This window comes from Lepidochelys kempii, chromosome 4 (assembly GCF_965140265.1).
Source record: "Lepidochelys kempii isolate rLepKem1 chromosome 4, rLepKem1.hap2, whole genome shotgun sequence".
NCBI classification, from domain to species: domain Eukaryota; kingdom Metazoa; phylum Chordata; order Testudines; family Cheloniidae; genus Lepidochelys; species Lepidochelys kempii.
Window position 1 is genome coordinate 102,188,089 of NC_133259.1, and position 19,777 is coordinate 102,207,865.

At 38.1% G+C, this 19,777-nt stretch overlaps 1 protein-coding gene across 5 annotated transcripts in view; it reads right to left on the reverse strand.

The window, feature by feature from the left end:
- Positions 1-19,777, reverse strand: part of PCDH7 (protocadherin 7) — a 392,778-nt gene that overhangs the window by 147,170 nt on the left and 225,831 nt on the right. The window contains exon 3 of one of the 5 annotated variants that reach the window (XM_073342326.1): positions 4,445-4,480. The exons of the other annotated variants lie outside the window; for them this stretch is intronic. Within the exon in view, the coding sequence (XP_073198427.1) occupies positions 4,449-4,480 (32 nt within the window). The 3' untranslated portion in view covers positions 4,445-4,448. The remainder of the gene's footprint in view (positions 1-4,444; positions 4,481-19,777) is intronic. 5 annotated transcript variants of the gene reach the window in all.

The window sequence follows — 19,777 nt, forward strand, 5'->3', positions numbered from 1 at the left end:
TACTATTTAGATTATAATAGACCTCAAGAAGAATGAAAAAAGTTGGAATTTAAATATATATATATATATATAGGAAATGCAATGTTACAAACAGAAGACTGCTTCACTGATTGGAGGAATGCATACATCAAAATATTTTGAGATGACTTTCTAGACAAAATTGACATCCTAGTCACAAATATACCTTTAGATCTCCACAGCGACTGGAGAATATGCCAGGAACAATTAGTTTATGTATCAATTCCTGCTAAGAGAAGCACTGATTGCTAAAGGGATCGTTTGACAAAAATGGAAATCCTTTGCGTCTTTGAATCCCGTTTATGGGCCTAATGGCCTGTGTAAGTGTTACTACTGTAGCACGCCTCCTTTCAAATAAAAGGCCAGATGGCTTATAAAATATTTGTTCAGCCTTTCTAGAGATGGAGGAGTAAAGTGAAGAGTATTAAATAGCACTCATGTCACGTGTACCTTTTCTTGTTTAAGAATAACCATGACTGCTGAATGGCCCAGCAACATCTCTGGAGGGGTGGAGATTATATATTTTGATATAAAAATATTAGCCTTTGTGTTGTATATCATGTCTAGATACTACTGTGATTGGCACATTATGGGCAGATGACATGTAGATTAATTCAGGGTTCAGATTTAGCTGTGGTGGGCTCTGGGAGCACCTTACCCCCAAACAGTTTCAAATGCTCACACTCCAGAAAATTCCATTGTGACCAGATATATCCCTGTATTCACACCTTACACACAATTGTAATAATCTTTGTACAGAATATGCCTTGTGAGAGATCATTTGAAAACTAATAGCTTGCTGATAAATAATATCATTGTAAAATGTATGTAGCAACATTATATGTAAATGTATGAAATCCCCCATATGATGTTCTTAGCACAGGTTCAAAATCATGTAGCTTTGCCCAAGCACAAGTATCCTGAATAAAGAAGTGTGTTTACCTCATTTTACATACAGGTAGTAAAGAGGGTCCTCAGGACAGCAGGGAAAGGAGATGGCAGGAGACAAAGCAAGTTTGCATTTCAGCAAACACAGATGAGAAGATCATGGCGATTCCTTCGCCATAGACTCCATGTTGCTTCTTATACTGTTTGAAGAAAACTTTGCTTTGGGGTAATCCACAGAAGAATTCATTTCAAAAGTTAACTGGACTATTTAAAAAAAAATTTAAAAAAGAAAAAAAAACAACCAGGGAAGAAAATCCCAAGGTTGTGAGGTGTGTCTCTCTCTCTCTCATCCTTTGATTTGGGGGAAGATCCTGACACGAGAATTTGGTCAGCCATGTTGCTGGAAACCTGTGGGAAGGATTTTATTTTGAATCAAGTCTACTCTGTTAAGTTTGAGTTGCTAGAAAGCATTTCTCTTGTAACTATTTCTGACTTTAATACCTTATACTTGTACTTGCTTAAAACCTCTCTCCAGAGAGAAACTTGTTTTATTTTTATCTAAACTAATCCAGTGTTGCATTTAAACTGAACTGTTTGGTAACTCCAGTTAAAGTAACAAACTGTTGAATACGGACCATTTACAGGGGCAACAGACCTAATATCTGAACTGGCCAGGACAGCGCTGGGCATGCAGAACACACGTTTTGGGAAAATTCAGGACTAGGAGCATGTCAGGGTCACCCTGTGAGCAGTCACCAAGGCTGGTGGAAGCCATATGGTGACTGGAGTGACTGACCGGTTGCTGAGGTCAGCGTTGCTGAGCCAGGGCTGTAGCCAGAGCACAGACACAATCTAGGTGAGCAGCCCTGGTTGGGAGCTACAACAGCAAAGAACTATAAGACGCTCAGGGTTGCCGGGCTGGTGGTGTCAACACCTCACTGGTTTGGATTGCACTCCAGAATGAGACATCCAGATCCGTATGCTAGTCTGGCTCAATGTGGGATGTTGACTCCCCTATATATCAGAGCATGCAACATTTTAGTTGGGTTCTCAGTAACTGATAGCTTTGTGAATAACAATATGACATCAGAAGTCAAGGTGAAGAGAAAGACATTAGATGCCAATTTCTATGATCTCCTTCTCAGTCTCATGTGTTCCCATAATATCAGCAACCACTTTTATAAAGATATTTCTGTCACCTGTTCTTTCACAGCCTGGGTTTCCTCCTTGTTAGTTAGGCTTTTCTGTGTTTCTGTCTGACTGCAGCAAGAATGATGACAGCACCTTGTTAGATAAGATCCTCTGGTCTGAGTGTGAGACTGAAAACCCAGGATGAAGTCCAAGAATTGTTTACATTTTTCCCAACATCTCATAGATATTAAACTGCAATTATTTAATAATTCCAAATTATCTTAAATAAAAAGAAGTGTGTTCAAAAGAGAAACGAGATAATCAGTAAAATGAATGTAAATCACAAAACTTTAGGCACAGTCTAAAGCTCGCACACATCTCAGCACACAGATTTGAAGTTCTCTACTGCTCCTGATAAAGTTTATATAGAAATAATAAATCATAAAGTGTTCAGTTCAACCAAGACTGTTCCACCCCCTCAGCTAACCTGTCTGGTCTTGCTCTACCTTCAGATAATGTGTCTGAGTTCCCTTATCTAGCAACCAGCCTGCAGCATAGAGACTGGCTCTGCTTTTAGGTGACTCATAGGCCAAGTTGCTTAAGTATTGAGGGGGAGATTTAGCATTCTTCCCACATTGCTCTAGGTGCCATAAGTGCTATTTCATCTTCTTGAAGCTGGCATCCTTAGCCATCAGTTTAATGACTTTACTATCAAGCTTTTAAGTTAGTCTGTTGTTCCCAGGGAGCAGTTTAGTACACATGGTGTTAAAGGGGTCCTTGTCCAGGCACGTTCCCAGTTCGTAGTTGTTTACTCCATTCCCCAGCTGTTTCACAGACAGCATATACCGAATTTGGAAATATCACAGACATACAAAATGGCTTGCCATAGAAACACAACCCATCACATATACACAATTCTCTATGGGTTTACTTTGTTAAGCAAGTCAGCATGACGAAATGGTATTCCCAAATCAACACCAACTTCTCCCTCTCAGGCTTGCATGTGTAGCTGACTCCGTATTCTTAATGAAGGTATTTTTATGACATACAGTTTGACATCATCAAATCACATGTGTAGCTTTGTTAGAATTAAAGCTTCAAGAGTAACCAGTAAAATGACCTATTCCCTGATCTGATCCTTGAGCACATCACATTTACACTTTCATAACTGCCCCATAACATCAGTCACGTTAAAGGGTACAATTAAAATTGAACCCTCTCTGAGTGTAAGCAAACCACCGCTGTTCAATTTTAAGCAGCATAGAGAGGAATCTCTCACAGCTAAAGGAAATATTTATTACCTTTAATAAGTTCTGTTCTTGAGAAGTAGTGTCTGATAGCAAGAAAAAGGAAGCACACTCATAACTCATTAATACTTTCTAATCTGTCTTTTTCTCTATCAATGGCATTTCTATTTCAACATCCAATTCCAATAGAAAGAAAACAAGATTCTAAAGCATCCAAGACAGTGTTAATGGTTCATATAGCACCCAAAGTGCACTTTCCAGTACATAAAAAAGGCATGATCCCTTCCCTGAAGAGTTTACGATCTAAATTTGAACATAATACAATGAATGACAGCAAACAGTACATAGGGTTAAAGTGGAGGAGGGTTACAAAAAATATTTATAAAATTGCTTAGCATGCTATGTATGTTCCATCATCATCCCTTTTATATATACACAATTAAAATTTTAAAGTACTGGTTGTTATTGAGGAGTTATTTAGTTCATGTTAGCAGGAGAATCTAGGTGGCTTCCTTAATAACTCAAGAAATCTATAGTCACTTCTCAATTATCTAATCTAATCCAAATAGAATTATGAAAACACTGCTGCTAATTCTGATGTACTTAAGACATCATGCCAAATGCAGACACACAATGCAATATACAATTCAAATTTGTGAAATTTTCTCCTAATAAGATATATAAGGAAAACTAATTTTTCCTCTCTAATCCACACTTCTGATCTATAATCTGCAATGTGGGTCTCTTTCACAAATATTGCACTTATTCACTGCACAGAACTTGTATTGAGTCAATGGGAGTTCCATGCAGTAAACAAGTACATAATACTAAAAAAACCTACTCTGTGAATAGGATATCAAGAGTCTAGACCAAAGGGGAGAATTCTTGCCTGTGGTTTTGATCATTCCTTATTGAAGCCAATGGGAGTTTTGCTATTGACATCATAGGAGCAGCATCAGACTCTGTACTGAAATTATATAGACAAATTATTTCAAAAGGAATTATAAAATGGCAACAATGTTTGTCTCTAGGGTTTTGTGCACTGTGTTAGTTCTTCAGGAGAGTCTTTTCCCCATAACATTCAGTACTATCACAATTGAACTTGGAATTGCAATTTAAATTAGATGCTTTAAAATGCATTAATATCATTAATTTCTTACCTTACTATATTCGTTCTTCAAAAGAATCAATTCTCTCTAACAACGAGAAAACAAAATCACTGCCTACATCTAGCTTTAATTAGTATTATCTGCATTAATTGTCACAGTTGATAAATAAGCAGCAAGATATTTATAATGATATTGTATTTTAAGATGTAATAACCATTTTAAGCTTCTATTTATATCACCTTAAACTCTGAGTCAAAGCAGGATTTTTTTTACAGAAATGAGTGAGTATTATTGTTTGAAAACCTATACTGTGCACAGTAATATCATACAAGTTTGTTTATGGACCAAATCCTTATTCTGTTTGGAGTTTATCCATAAAATGGCAAAAAAAAAAATATGTTCTTTAATACAGAGTCAATTCTATCGGAATAGTAGAAGCTAAACTTAGGTCATAAACTATTGTACCTTGTGATTCCCTTCTAGGAGCCAGAATTGTTCACGTGTGCCTATTGTATAGTGGATCATACAAGGCATAACTGCAACTTGCCCAATGAGGTAAGGTGTGCTGTGTGCTGATGTTGCCACATCATTTTCTGTGATAACAGCAGTTAGAAATGTAATAATGAAAGAACAATTCACTAAGGTATCAGGGGGGTAGCCGTGTTAGTCTGTATCAACAGAAACAACAATTTTATTTTATCTGGCAATAATCTCTAAAGCATTCCCATAAAATATTACAGAGAAGAAAAGATAAATCAAACACTTTAAAAATGAAGCTGATTATAATTGTATAAATATGCATAAATCAGATAAATACTATGCCAGCATTTATGTCAGTGTATTTAGGGATCACAAATATGATTACTTTGGGCCTCTCCAGCAATTAATAGCCCATATAGTTATGTCCACGAGTATACAATAATTGAACTGTTTTCCCAGCTCTGGTTAAGTCATTTTCATCGTAAAAATATAGGCAATCATGTAAACAATACGATATAGAACAAGTTCCATGTATAAATATGTGTTTAAATATCTTCATCTTATTGACAAGTAATTTATATTTTTAAAACTTCTTTCAATATTAAGATTATTCTACATCTAAATATACAGTTATAAAAAGTGAAAGCAAGTGAATTGCATTATTCAGCTGAGAGCCATATTTACAGACACAGTTTTCCAACTTTCTGGAAATAACCCATCTTAGTTGACAAAAAGTATCACACTAAAGGTTGAAGAGAGTCAGAGAACCACTATCTCCAGCAAAAGCGTGTGCATACTTTCCCTGTTGACTGCCTACTTTCATGTGCAAAAACACACCTGGTAAGCACCAGAACAGGTGAAGAGATGCCACTGTAATAACCCCTGCAATCTGCCCATACAAAGCAGAACGGTACAGTTCACAAAAGAAATTAAACTTTCTTATTTAATTAAACACTGCTGCACTTGGACAGCATCTGTGTTTTGTCTCAGCTTATTTTATTATATGCAGGGCTGGCTCTAGGTTTTTTGCCGCCCCAAGCTCAGGTGGGGCTGGGGCTCACAGGCGGTGCTGGAAGTGGAGGGAGTGATGTCACCTTCTCCCGGCACCTGCAGGGGCTTTCCCCCTCCCCAGCCCCCAGCCGCGCAGAGAAGCCCCGATATAAGGGGTGGCACAAGGCAGCGCAGCAGCCAGTGCACAGATGAGGTGGCGCAGCCCCGAAAGGACTAGCCCTCTCCTCCCCAGGTAGCGGCAGGGCCCTGGCAGCTCAGCATCCCGGGGTTGGGGCTTCCCCTTCCTGCTGCGGCACGGGGCCCGACATCCTCACCCCGTCTAAGTGGCGCAGCTCTGAGAACGCACCTGCTCCTCCCCCCCCGCCCCCGCCAAATAAAAAAAGGCAGGCCGGAATGCAGCCCCTGGAAATATGCCACCCCAAGCACGTGCTTGCTTTGCTGATGCCCAGAGCTCGTCCTGATGTGCACCCTACTTCTTCTTTCAGACGTACACTCTTGTCTTATGCAGTGATAGGAGAAACTGAAGTGTTTAAGGAGGTCTACTTTTTTTTGCTACTACTACAAAAAATACCTTAATTTTTTATAATAGAAAGTGAAGATTACAAGAGGCTTCAGATCCATACACTACTGCTGAAAGGGCAGTTCTGAGCAATTCAGGGGACAGTTTAAAACTGCTTCTTTTTTCCCCTCATGGCCCTTTCACCAGATTTAGCCATACTCCTCCTTTAGCTGAGATTTTCTGTTGCTTTAATATATTTTAAAACTCAGCTCTCCTCTGAAAAGCGATTAAATTAAAATGATGCCATTTTATTCAACAGATCTGTTACGTCTGTGTATCCAGGATCTGAGGGTATGTCTACACTGCACTTAGAAAACATTGGCTAGCCCATGCCAGCTGACTGAGGCTCATGGAGCTTGGGCTAAGGGGCTGTTTAACTGTGATGTAAACATTTGGGTTGGGGCTGTGGTCCAGGCTCTGGGACCCTGCCAGGTAGGAGTGTCCAGAGCTCAAGCTGCAGCCTGAGCCCAAAATGTCTACATGTGAATTAAACAGCCCCTTAGCCTGAATCAGCTGGCACAAGCCAGCAACAGGTTTTAAATACAGTGTACACATATCCATAGTGTCTAATTCACTTTAGGTATGTCTTCACTGCAGAGTTAACCTGGGTACTTGCCCAGGTTTTAGCTCTATTCCCATCCACCCCTCCAAAGAAAAACCCCTTGCCCAGGTTTGAAGATGCTTTAAATCCAGGCTGGTTTATTCATCTAGAGTTTGGGTGCTGCCTTCACTTGGGCTGGAACGTACCCACTTTGCAGACAGAATTCAAGGAAATACTGCTGGCAGTCCTCTAATGACCTTTTCACAATTCTCCCTGGAGGACAGACAACTTCCCATGCAATTGACAATTCACTGGGAAAGAATCCTCAGGTGTGTCAGCTCAAAGAACCATGGGATGTTCCCCGCCCCGCCCACACAGGCAAATGCAAAAAGAGTAAGGACGGGGTAACATGACTATGACTTTGCTGTGGAAATGCTCATACCTGGGCTAGGCTAACCCAGGTGCCGATCATCCAAGTTTAACTTTGCAGTGAAGACATAACTTATTTTTGTCAGGTAGGGTTTCATTACTATTTACTCTATTAGCCCTACAGGGCAAGCACAGGTAAGAGAATTAGCTGAATTATGTGTTTTATTTAAGCATTATCAACAGAACTATGTATTGCAATCAGTTACACCTGGGTAACCCCACTCACTGATGTTGAACATGTGTTAGCAAGGACATAGTTTCAAACCATTGGGTGCATATAATTCATCCTGTAGAACCTTTATTGCTGGTGATAATGCACAGGAACAAAAGAGTCCAGACTAAGTTTTTAGGCCAGGCAGTTAGGAATAATAATAAAATCTAAGTAATAAAATAAATAATAAAATCTAATAATAAAAAATTCTAAGTATAAACTGAGGCTATTCAATATGGGAATCATTGACGCTAAATTTTCAAGCTCACAATGGAATTTTTTACTATCATTTTCAGGGAACAGCTGTACATTCAACATCAGTGAAATTGTTTAGGCAAAAATAAAACTTAAAAGTAACCCAGGCACCTGTATATCTTGGTTGCCAGCCTGGCAGAGGATGATATAGGGTTATCATATTTGATTTTGTTTTCTAAATCTCTTCTAGTGATGAAATACCTAATAGAAGCTGTCTTACTCCTTCAGATCAGCCCTGGCACTCAATTGCTCTCCAGAAAAAGTTTGGGTAGCTTTGACATTTTATTTTACTTCAAAAGCTGAATTGGGAGACAGTTACCAATTCCTTTTCTTAAGCAACAAAGCTTTAATTCAGCCTTTTGTCTGCAAAGCATACAAGCATAGCAGATTACTCTGAAGCTATGATGCTGAATGTTTAAAGTTTTTAGTTCCAAGCTGTTTTTAAATCACTTTAATTTCTTTTCCTTTCTTAATGCCAGCTGCAGATAGTGATGGCACTCATCTTTTTTGTGCCTTCTGGAGGGCCCCAAAAATGTACAAAAAAAGGGGCTGGCATGTACACTGGAAAGTTCATTTCTATCTAGGAAGGTTGTTACCCAGGGGAGGAGAGACGCTGAAAAAGAAGACTCAGCATCTTTCTCTTTCCTTTCATGCTTGGTTACTAGAGCTCGGCAAACAGTCTGCAGCAATGGATACTGGGGCCCTAGAGGAGAATTCCTTAGCTAGTACAGCTGTCTATCATATTTAAGAAGCTTCTGCTATAGATATATACTATCAATTCCCCCTCTCTGAACAGATATGTCCTTTTTTTCCCCTGTTTTAACTGAAGACTTTATAGGAAAACAGATTTTTCCCATCACTGTTTTCTTTACTCTTTACTTGAATTACAGAACATCTGATATAATGATCAGAAACTTATTAATATAAGAGTTTGACCTGTTAACTCACATCCAAAGCCAAATTATAATTATTCTTTACTTACAGCACATCAGCTAATTCGGTATCCACAGTGCAGAATTCTTAAGCAGACAACTTCTTTCTAATTTCTAGGTTGTTTCCGTGCAGGTCTGACTGAAATGCTACTAAAGTCTAGATAAATTAAAATCACTACATTGATTTTGTCCGCCAACCAGTCACTGGTGAAGAATGCACTTATACTTCTATGGCATAATAGGTTTATAAAGCCGTGCTAACTATCACTGATCATGCTCCTTTTGGCTAAGGGTATAAGCCACAAAGAAAAACTCCAGACCCAGGTGCCTATGTCCCCATGCATAACCTACTGTGATTCAGGAAATTCCTGCCTGGCTGCCACCAAATCCTGTAGGTGCCTAAACTCATTCAGTGGCTAACTTTCCACTGTAACAGTTCCGACATGCTTAATTTAAATCCCTGGGGCTTGCATACTGCTGCTTTTCTCTAGGTATTTGGATATATCCTGCTTAAGCCCCAGAGCAATTCATGAACTAGGGGAACTTAGGCATTTGGCCACCCACCTTGTGTACAGGCCCTGATCCAGTAGGTGTGCTCAGAGGCCACTACCTGGATTGGGTCTCATTCAAAATTCAGATGGAGGAGGAGGAGGAGATGGTGGTGCCCACCTTGTCACTTTTTTCTTGGAGGTTAGAGAGCACTCACCTCAGATATAGGAGACCCAGGTTCAATTCCCTCCCTGTCTGCCAAAGGGGGAGAATGGAGACCCCTTCCCCCCCATCCCCCATGGGTGCCCTTACCACTGGACTACAGAATCAGCCCAGCCCAGCCCAATGACAATCTACAGTGGCACCATCACTGGGTGTGAGAGAGGACTCATGACTCTGTATCCCAGTGGTTCGGGCACCCAACTGGCAGGTGGGAATCTAGGATGTGGTTCCCCCCTTGTTCCAATCTCACTTGCATTATTAATCCATAGTGAAACAGCTTCAATAGAAGATTGAGGGAGCCTCTCATCAGAATATCTCAGAGATTAATGCATGCTCTCCTGAGAGTTAGGATTTGAACATGGGAACTTCCTTCTCCCTCTCTAGTAGAGAGGGGGGAGTTGAACCTGGGTCTCCAACATCCCAGGTGAGTGCTATGACCGCTGGGCTAAATGTTATAAAATGGGCAACACCACCACCTCCTCCCCACTGTGCCCCTTTTGTGGGGAGCAAGGTAGGCACCTAACTCCAAGTAGTGGGTTTCCATTAATTGATCACACCACTCCTCAGCCTGAGATAGGTTTGGGGCTTAGCACATACCCCTCTGGCTGGTGTCTCCCATTGGCTAGCCTAGGCAGCTCCCCTGGCTTTTGTAGATCCCATTCTCAGGCAATATCTCCCCCCATTTATTGTATAAGGAGTTTAGGACCTTAATTCAGGCTTTGTGCACCATAGTGTTGTTCCTGTGATTTTTCTAGACACTTAAAAGTTAGGTTTTGAGATCCGGGAGGGTTTAGCCCTTAGAGTGAAATGCCTGCCCTCTACCTGTGTAAGGACACTTCAGATTTCAACCTTAAGTATGCATGTGAAGAATTTTGCCATCCTATGCCAGGGACCGAATAAGGCTTCCTTCATTGCTCCTACATTCCCTTGCCGGGCGGGGGGAGGCGGGAGAGGATATTCCACTGTGGGTCACTGTTGCCTCTTTACAGGCCTTATATGATGTAGAAGCAATGTCAGGGGGCCACAGAGGGCAGAATCTGGCCTCTGCTGTCTCTCTCTATACCCAATACAGTCTCCTGTCCCCAGCTCAACCCTTATGTTCACCTGATCCCACATTTTTCCAGCATTTCTCTCATAGTGTCCTCTATGCTATTGTCTTCTCCCACCCCCATCTCAGTCTTTTTTGGACCCCTTCAGTCTCTCTTGCATCCCACTTTTCCCTGATCCTTCAATTTCTTCTGTATTCCACATTCTCTTCTCAGCATCCATTCTTTCTCTGAACTCACCTTAGTTTAAATTCTAATTTCCCTAACCCTCTCAGGCTCCTCTCTCCATATACCCCTGTGTCCTCAGAGTTTCTTGTCCCACACTCTTATTTTACAGTAGAGCCATTTTCCTGAAGGCATCCTAGCTTCAGTCTCATTGGAAACAATGGGACATGGTGAGCATGATGACTCAGGGCAGCCTCACTTCCACATGTAAAGACTGTAGTGAAATGGATGCCACCTTGACAAAGGCAGCATGGCTTCTGCCCCTTTTAAAGTAACAGGAGATGGATTCCTTAGGAAAAATGTGCACATTTAATGTCAACAATCTTGACAATGAACTGAAAAGCCAACTAAAAAGAAAAAAGAAAACACAAAAGGTGCACACACCAAATACTGTGAGACTCGTGATAAAATCAGGAGAGTTGGCAAGTCTGGTAGCAGCACCTGTAAAATTTAGTTAGCATTCACATTTACAGGCATATTACAAACATATAATATTTCTGTATAATTCAGACCAAGGACATGCACTGCTAAAGGTATACTATACTATAAGTCAGTGGTTCTCAACCAGGGGTACGGATACTCCTGGGGTTACACAGAGGTCATCCAGTGGGTACATCAACTCATCTAGATATTTGCCGTGTTTTACAACAGGCTACATAAAAAGCACTAGCAAAGTCAGTAAAAACCAAAATTTCAGACAATGACTTGTTTATACTGCTTTATATTCTATAAACTGAAATGTAAGTACTGTACAATATTTGTATTCCAATTGATTTGTTTTATAAATATATGGGAAAATGAGAAAGTAAGTAAATTTTCAGTAATAGTGTGCTGACACTTTATTTTTATATCTGATTTTGTAAGCAAGTAGTTTTTAAGGGAGGTGAAACTTGGGGTACATAAGACAAATCAGACTCCTGAAAGGGGTACAGTAGTCTGGAAAGGTTGAGAGCCACTGCTATAAGTGATAGATATTCCTTAGTCATAGCTGCAGTAATAATAAATTGACCTCTTCTGGACTACATGTTAATAAAGTGAAAATTCAACCATGATAAGAAAAAGTCTACAGGGATGAAGAAAAGGAAGTAAATATTTCATTAGTGACTATCAAACACTCAATTCGCTGCCAAATACTAGTATAACATTCTGATTTAGTGAGATGTCAAAAGTTTGTGATTCAGTACTTCAAACAAATTTACTGAAACAGCACCCATGTTCAAGTTTTTGTAATAGATGCATGCTTGATTTCCATAGGAGTCATTATGTCTCTAAACATTTAATAAAAGGACTTCATAAAACAATATATATTGTTATTTGCAATAACCTTGTCTCCTATCTACTAGAAAATATATTTGCTAGTCATACAGTATGTTAGCAAATCTGAAGTATGAGAGGTTAAGTTTTAAAATAGGAAAAAATCTAAAACTGTCCAGTAAAATCATCATTAAAAACACAAAAACACAACAACAGTTGTTTTTTCAAGAAAAGTATCAGTGTAACTTCCTGAAAAAAGTTTTCCCGGGAAAGGCTGTGAATTGACTGAATTAGTTCATCGATATCACAGATGTGCATGCATTAACACTACCTCTGCAGTAGATAGCCTTTGGATAAACTGAGTTCTTCCATTCCCAGTCTCATCTGTTATCTTAAACTCCTGGCAACAAGGGTAGGATTTCCCAACACTAAATTCTAGTAGTGTAATCATCAAAGCTGCACTAGTTGTTAGTGTTGCAAATTCCCAACTCCCCATGCCAGCAAGTAAGTAACCCTTCATGACAATTCTATATCAAATATTAAAACAAATCGTCAAGATTTTTGGTTTATTATCTGCCTCTTTGAATTTGCTTTTTTTTAAAAAAAAAAACAAGATGGCCTAGCTCATAAAATATTAAATAGATAGCAAATATTGAAACAAATTAGAAATATTTTATTTTTGTTAATTTTTTTAAACTCAGGCCTAGGTTCATCCAATACTGAATGTTAATGAAATGTGAATATTAGAAAAGGGATGGAATATGACAGTGCATATGGAAAATGGTAGGTTTCCCTTTCACTGGGAACACAGTTTCAATCTAGTTCAGACTTGAGTGTTGAATATTGAAGCTGAAACATTATAGAAAGTAAATATATACTTTTATTATCTATGGTGTCATTGTAAGCGGTCTAAATGCTGTATGGTTTTGAACAATACACAGTGGTTGATATAATCTCACCTTTTTATATCCATATTTTGTTCACAAGTCTTATTACATGCTTCTATCTGACCTCCCATTTTCATCCACCAGGAAGGATTACTTTAAATGTTCTTTTCCCACATGGTATGTATTTAAAGTAAATTGGCAATGATTAAGAGTTTTAGAATGGTACCATCGTAACCCTACCCATTTAGAAGTCAACATTTTGAGGCCTTTGATTTTTAGGGCCTAAATTTTTGGCCAGCTTGAGACAGCTTGGCCTGATTTTTTTTTTTAAATTAAAAAAAAATAAAAAATCTCTCAGTCACCATTGACTTCAGCTGGAAGTGGGAGTGTTTAGCACTTCTGAAAGTCAGATCCAGGGAGCCTTAAATTGGCCAAAATTTGAGGCCTCCAATAAGGACATCAAAATTAGAGGCTGCTTTGAAAATGTTGGGACATTTTGTATTGCATATGTCCCGAGAGGCAAATGATAAAACTGGATTCCCCCTTTACAGTGCATAGTAATAGAGGGACAGATCCTAAAACCTTTTCTCATTTGAACAATATCTTGCAATACAAATAATTCCCCTGAAATCACTGAGTCTATTTGTGTAGTAAGGACCTATGCAGTGTAAGGGAGGCACAATCAGGCCTTAAGTGACTAAAAAGGGTAATGCAGCAATTAAAATATTGCAGCAAACATATAACTATGTGAAATTCTAAAATGTACTAGAGGTTCTTGGCCAAAGCATTCAGATCAGTGGAATTATCCCAGATTTAGGACCTGCCTAAAGAAGTCAATGGTAGCCTTTCCACTGACTTTGAGAGTTTAACTGGGCCCTTACTGCTATAAATGAGAGCAGAATTTGGCCCACTGTCTTTTTGTGCTTTCTAGTAACAAAAATAAAACACTACCAAAAGTCTACATTTTATATATTTTAGAACTTTAGCATCAATACCTGACTTTACCCTCCATTTCAATGTTATGAAAGGTCAGTTTCAAGAAGAAAAAAAGATACACTAGGAATATCAGCTAAGAGTACGTTTATTTTCTTTGGTAGACTATGTAAAGATAAGTATTTTGGGGGCTTTTGCAGCTTCCTGGCAGCTTCCAGAGCATGGAAAATGGCTACATTTTTGTTGAATCAAGCCTAAAGAAGCATTTTTTGTACTTCAGGGCTATAATGTAACGCTGCAGCATTTTGTATCTACAGACAAATGGAAATATATTGTTATGATGTTATTAGTAGTATTTATAACAGCTCTACCATGTTTGATAAATGAAGCCACATTAATTGGTTTCAGGATCTTATTCAAGCTATGGCATATCCACTAGCACTTTTGAATACACAATTAAATATTTCAAAATGTCAGTTTTGTTATAGTTCCACATGGAATGCATACTGATTACAACTACTTGATTTTATTAGATCATTTATATTTATAAACAGAATCATCTACAGTTACTGGAGGTTATGAGCTGTCAAATATAACGTTCAACAAAATAATAAATAAAAGAGTGTAAGCATATAGTATACAAACTATTGACCTACTTAATTGTGTATATAGACTGCAAAAATCCTCTCTAAATGTGTAAGTCTTCCATGCATTGTAGCATTAAGATATTTTAATCTTTTGTTCTTAAGAACTGGGAATAAAGCTAGAAATATTAGTAGCAATAGCTATAAATGCAGCTTATGTCAAAATATAGGCATTTGAGGGTTCAGTCATGTCTTTCACTATATGCACTGCTACATATCTGGGGAGGGAGGAAGAACAACTAGTGTATATTAACTGGTAATAGTATGACTTGGAACTGGTTAGAAAATAAGTATTTCTATGAAAAGAAAGTTAAAAAGAAATGAAAAAGATAAAAACAAATCCAAAATTATTTTAATAAAAACTGAAAGACAAAACAAACAAACAAACAAAGAATTTTCAAGAACCACCACCTTATTTATTTATTTTCAAAATCTGGAAATTTTCTAAAGAAATTAAAAATATTGTTTAAAGAATAGACTATTTTAAAATAAAAAAGAATTTCAACCATCTCTAGTTTGAACACAAGTTAGGCTGCATTAACTTTTGAACTAAATAATTCACTGGTAATTTGCTCTAGAAGTAATATGAAGGGTTACTAGGAGTGTTTTCCAAAATATATTTTAGGCACTTCTTTTCACATATTTAGAGCTAATTTGGGGATTTTAAATATTCATGAAAATGAGACAACACTGGCTACATCAAGGGAAAGTACACTGTAAAATCCAATAGAATTCTCTTAATATTACTCTGTCCTGATCTACACAAAAGTCATGGTCTATACTGGTACCTCTCCTGAGCAAAGACTGCAAAATTATGTCAAACTGCATGGTTGTTAGCAGGAGTTGGTGTCAAATTGCATGGTGGATAGAAGAGGAGATGTGTCCACTGAGAAATATTTATACCCAAACTCACTTCACGTGGGAAAACACGAACATTTATATAACATTTTGAAAATTCAAATGCTGATATAAATGCTATGTATTAAATTGTTTATCAGCGTTAATCAGACATGTTTGAACTTCAGTCTTCAGAAACAAAAAGGCTACACCTGTTCTAGCTCTGAGTGTGTATATATACACACACACATACACACACGTTAAATGTAACATTGACTCTTTTTCAGAAATTAAGTTCTTAAGAATATTAAATTAAATACTAGACATGGCCAAATCCAATTTGCATGATATAAGAAGATGTTATGGCAATACAGGCTCAGAACATTCAGAACGTTAAACAATTAAATATCATTGGCTGATCAAAGAAAATGAATACTTTCAGATGTGTTTCAATATTACCTTGCCATAACTCTCTTTCATATCAGTATTAAAAAAAATACACACACACACACACACTATTGTCTAGTGAAAACCAAACTTTTAACACGTAACGTCATTAATCTTGCTCAGGGCTACCTGAATTCCTTACATGTGATGTTACTCCTAAATAGAAGAGACCTTTCTATTGGAATCCCTGCATCTGGGCACTTGCAGAAAGCGCGAACACACACATACACAAAGCTATTGGTATTCCACTGTAAAACTAAGAATCAAATACTAGTCTCTAGGGTGCATGAAACAGGTCTATTAATGACATAGTGGGGATTCAAGAAGGGTAGTTGCCTAACACAGCAACAGAGCACACTTTTATAGATACAATTGATTTCATTTCCCTAGAACATCACAAGCTGATATTAGTGTTGCATAGCCTCACCTGCACAACTAATTAGGAAATATGTGCATGAGAGGGGGCCGTTATTTATGACACAATGGGTAGTTGGAAATGTGACTTATAAGGAGTCTGGGAAAGTTCTCCCTCTTGATGGGTTTAGGTCCAGATTTTTTAGGCTCTTAAAGATAGAGATTGGCACCTAGGGGAATTTTCAAAACTTCCAAGGCACGCAGTAAGTTATGTGCTTAGGGCACTTTTCAAAAGCAGTTAGTAACCTATCCATATCTATAGGCATCTAAATACCTTTATAAATCTAGCCTTTAATATACATATGCAACAGACGTTACATCCATGTGAATATGGAATCCTTTTTCTGGTTTCGTTAGGATTGAGAAATATTGTGTGTGTTTAAGTATGAATAATAATTTTAAAAATACTGTAATAAATAATTTGAGGGAACTTTAGATCAAAACTTTATTCAGTCCCTATAAACTCTCACCTGCTATTTCCACATTGTTCTAAGTGCCACATATGCTTACTTGGCCCTAGTCATGTAAATCAATAATAGTCAAACACTGGCTAGTAACCCCCTAACCGACAGTCTACTACGCCACAGAAATGACTCTGGTAAGTGTCTCACTAATGCTTGTTCTAAATTAGCCATGTCTTAAGACTCTTGACGGACCCCTTAGCAGCGGGAGACCAGAATGTGTTCCAGTCACTTTGCAGAATCCTGCTTCTTCCCTGCAGGAATGAAGCATTTTCAGTGGCTGGCAAAATACCAATCAGCTGTGTAGGCTTTGGGGAAAGGGAAATAATGTGGTGTTGCCAGTGCTGATTGTTATGCAATGTCCTTTACAGATCTGATAATGAAGGTAACATTGGTATTTTTCAAAGACTTACCTACATGAGCCAATTACCCTAAAAAACCCCTCCTCATGGACAAATCTCATGTTTTCTTTCCTATACAGGATCTTCAGTGTTATTTAACAATTGTAAAACTGCTTTGATATTTACCTTTTGGAAAAGTTTGATGTCATTGTTATATGCTGATCCCTGTATTATATCAGGTAAAACCTTTAGCATTCCATTCCATAGAAAATCTCCTTTTTAGAAATTGGAGTGTCAATTCTTTTGACTTTATCCTACTTCTGAAAGTAGGATTAACTGTTTTCTGCCAGTGCTATGTTTTGCAAACATAGCAAGTTTAATGTATACTCTGGAATGAAGTACTTCAGTAGAAAATGGATTATAATCTAAGGAATCCCACTTTTGTGGAATGATGTAGAGGAAACTCCCTTGCATAATTTTCAATAGATTAATGAAACTATATTCTTTGTTCTATGTTAGCTGTTTAACCTGCTATACTTATTGGGCTGGCATCACTTCCTCTAAGATGCTAATGTTATCCCATCTCTGAGCAAAAATGCACTGCTATAGGTTTGGTTGGCTAATGCTGAAGATGAAAACGAATCATTGTGATATAAAAGAGTTGTGCATTCCTATGTGATAGAAATAGCATACCCTAGCTTGCTACCATGTATTTTGTATAAAAAAGACTTTGTTGCAAAGATGTGTGGTGTGACCTCATCGATCAGCTGCTGAAATGCTATATCACATCTTTATTTATTGCCGTTCATATGTAAATTGTATAAGGTTTCAAAGTCTGACAGAAGAATCATGGCATGATTTATGAATGTTTGGGTCTGCCACTATCAGATCTTCAGCTTGAATTCAGATCAACAAAACCCTGTGGTATGCAACCTCATTGCTACATTTTCCAGTATTGAAACTTGTAATACTGACGGACTTGATATAATCATGCTTGTATTTTCTTATTTGACAAAAGATTTTAAAATGGCCATTCAGCTACTTGGATTCCACATCTGGCCTTACTAGAATATTCATAGAACGACAATGCTCACAGCCTTCTGCTTAACAATGACTTACTATACTGTCTGCTATCCAGTTTTTACTTTCTTACTGAATTTTAGCAGATCACTATATATGGGGTCAGGAAGGAATTTCCCCCCAGGTAGGCTTGGCAGTGACCTTGTGGGATGATCACCTTCCTCTAGAGCATGTGAGTGCAGCTCACTTGCCATGATTATCTGGGTCTCTTTCACTTTATCAAAAAGAAAAGGAGTACTTGTGGCACCGGTTAGTCTCTAAGGTGCCACAAGTACTCCTTTTCTTTTTGTGAATACAGACTAACACGGCTGTTACTCTGAAACCTTTCACTTTATCATTTCCCTTCCATTGTAGTCCCTTCTAGTCTCTGCCTGTGGCACATAATAGCCTAATCTCCTGTGGGTTGTAACACTTGGGTCTCATTTCAGTTGTTGGGTTAGTATGTAAATTAGGAATAAGAGAAATAGAGTACCTGGCACAATGGTGTCCTGGCACAGGACCTGTTTGAATGAGTAAGAGTTTATAGGATTTGGCCATAATCCTGTACAAAGTGTTTACATGAATTATTCTATTTAATCAAGAGGCAGTTTAAGGCTAGATGGGATAATGAGATCATCTAGTCTAACCTCCATTATAGCACAGGCCACCAACACCACTCAGCATTAACCTAACAACTGATCATCACTAACCCAACAATTGAAAGAAGGCGTCATCTCAACATTCTCTGATTAATGTGGCTGCTTGAATTTGAACTGTACCCATGGTCACGTGTTAGACAGTGTTCAAAAAGAATAGAGTGAAATAGATTGGACAGTACTGCTCTTCACCACAAGTAATCAATTACTGAGCGGTAGATGGTATGATGAGGTTAATTTGCTGATTTCTAAATATCTGGCATTTGGCACAGTTGTATGGAATTATCCACTGACTTCCAGAAAAAGTACATAGAAAACTTATTTATAAACAAGGATTTTTAGCATGTATTATAACAAATCTCTGCTTGGATTTAGAATATTCTTCATCCCTGATTTAAAACAACTACAAGGTACAGTCTGGAATTTACGAAAAAGTTATCAGCACAAATGACCTTTAATGATGTTTCCTGAGCTGACGTTTGATCTAGGTTTAGTAGTTCCAATAATGAGTCTTTCTTTAATAAACCAGTAGGTGACCTTTTTTGAAAATTTCCAAAATGACAGGAACATGATACAGGCACCTCTCTATATCTCCTCCTTATCCAAATGTGGAGCCATTGTACAAAGAGGATATTGTTACCTGTCCAGTTTTGAGTTAAAGTGAAGTGTCTAGTGGAGTGCTACAAGAACTAGTGTTAGGTCAGTTCTTAATATCTTTGTATAAGGTCTGAACAAAGCAGAAGACTGCATATTAATAGCAATCACAAATTATATTAAATTGAGAGGTGCTGAGAGGGCCAATGAGGACAGGAGGGACTTAGGGACTTAGAAAGATTAGACGTATGGGCAGGAAATAGCAAAATAAGATTCAGCTTGAAAAAATGCACACTAATACATCTGAGGGAAAAAAAATCAAAGAAAGATATTCAATAGAAAGAAAATATCTGGAAAGAAATAATGCCATAAAACACCTGGGGTAACAATGGGGAGCAAATTAGGTATGAACTTGCAATGCATTATGGAAGGAAAAAAAAGGTCAGTGTGATTTGGG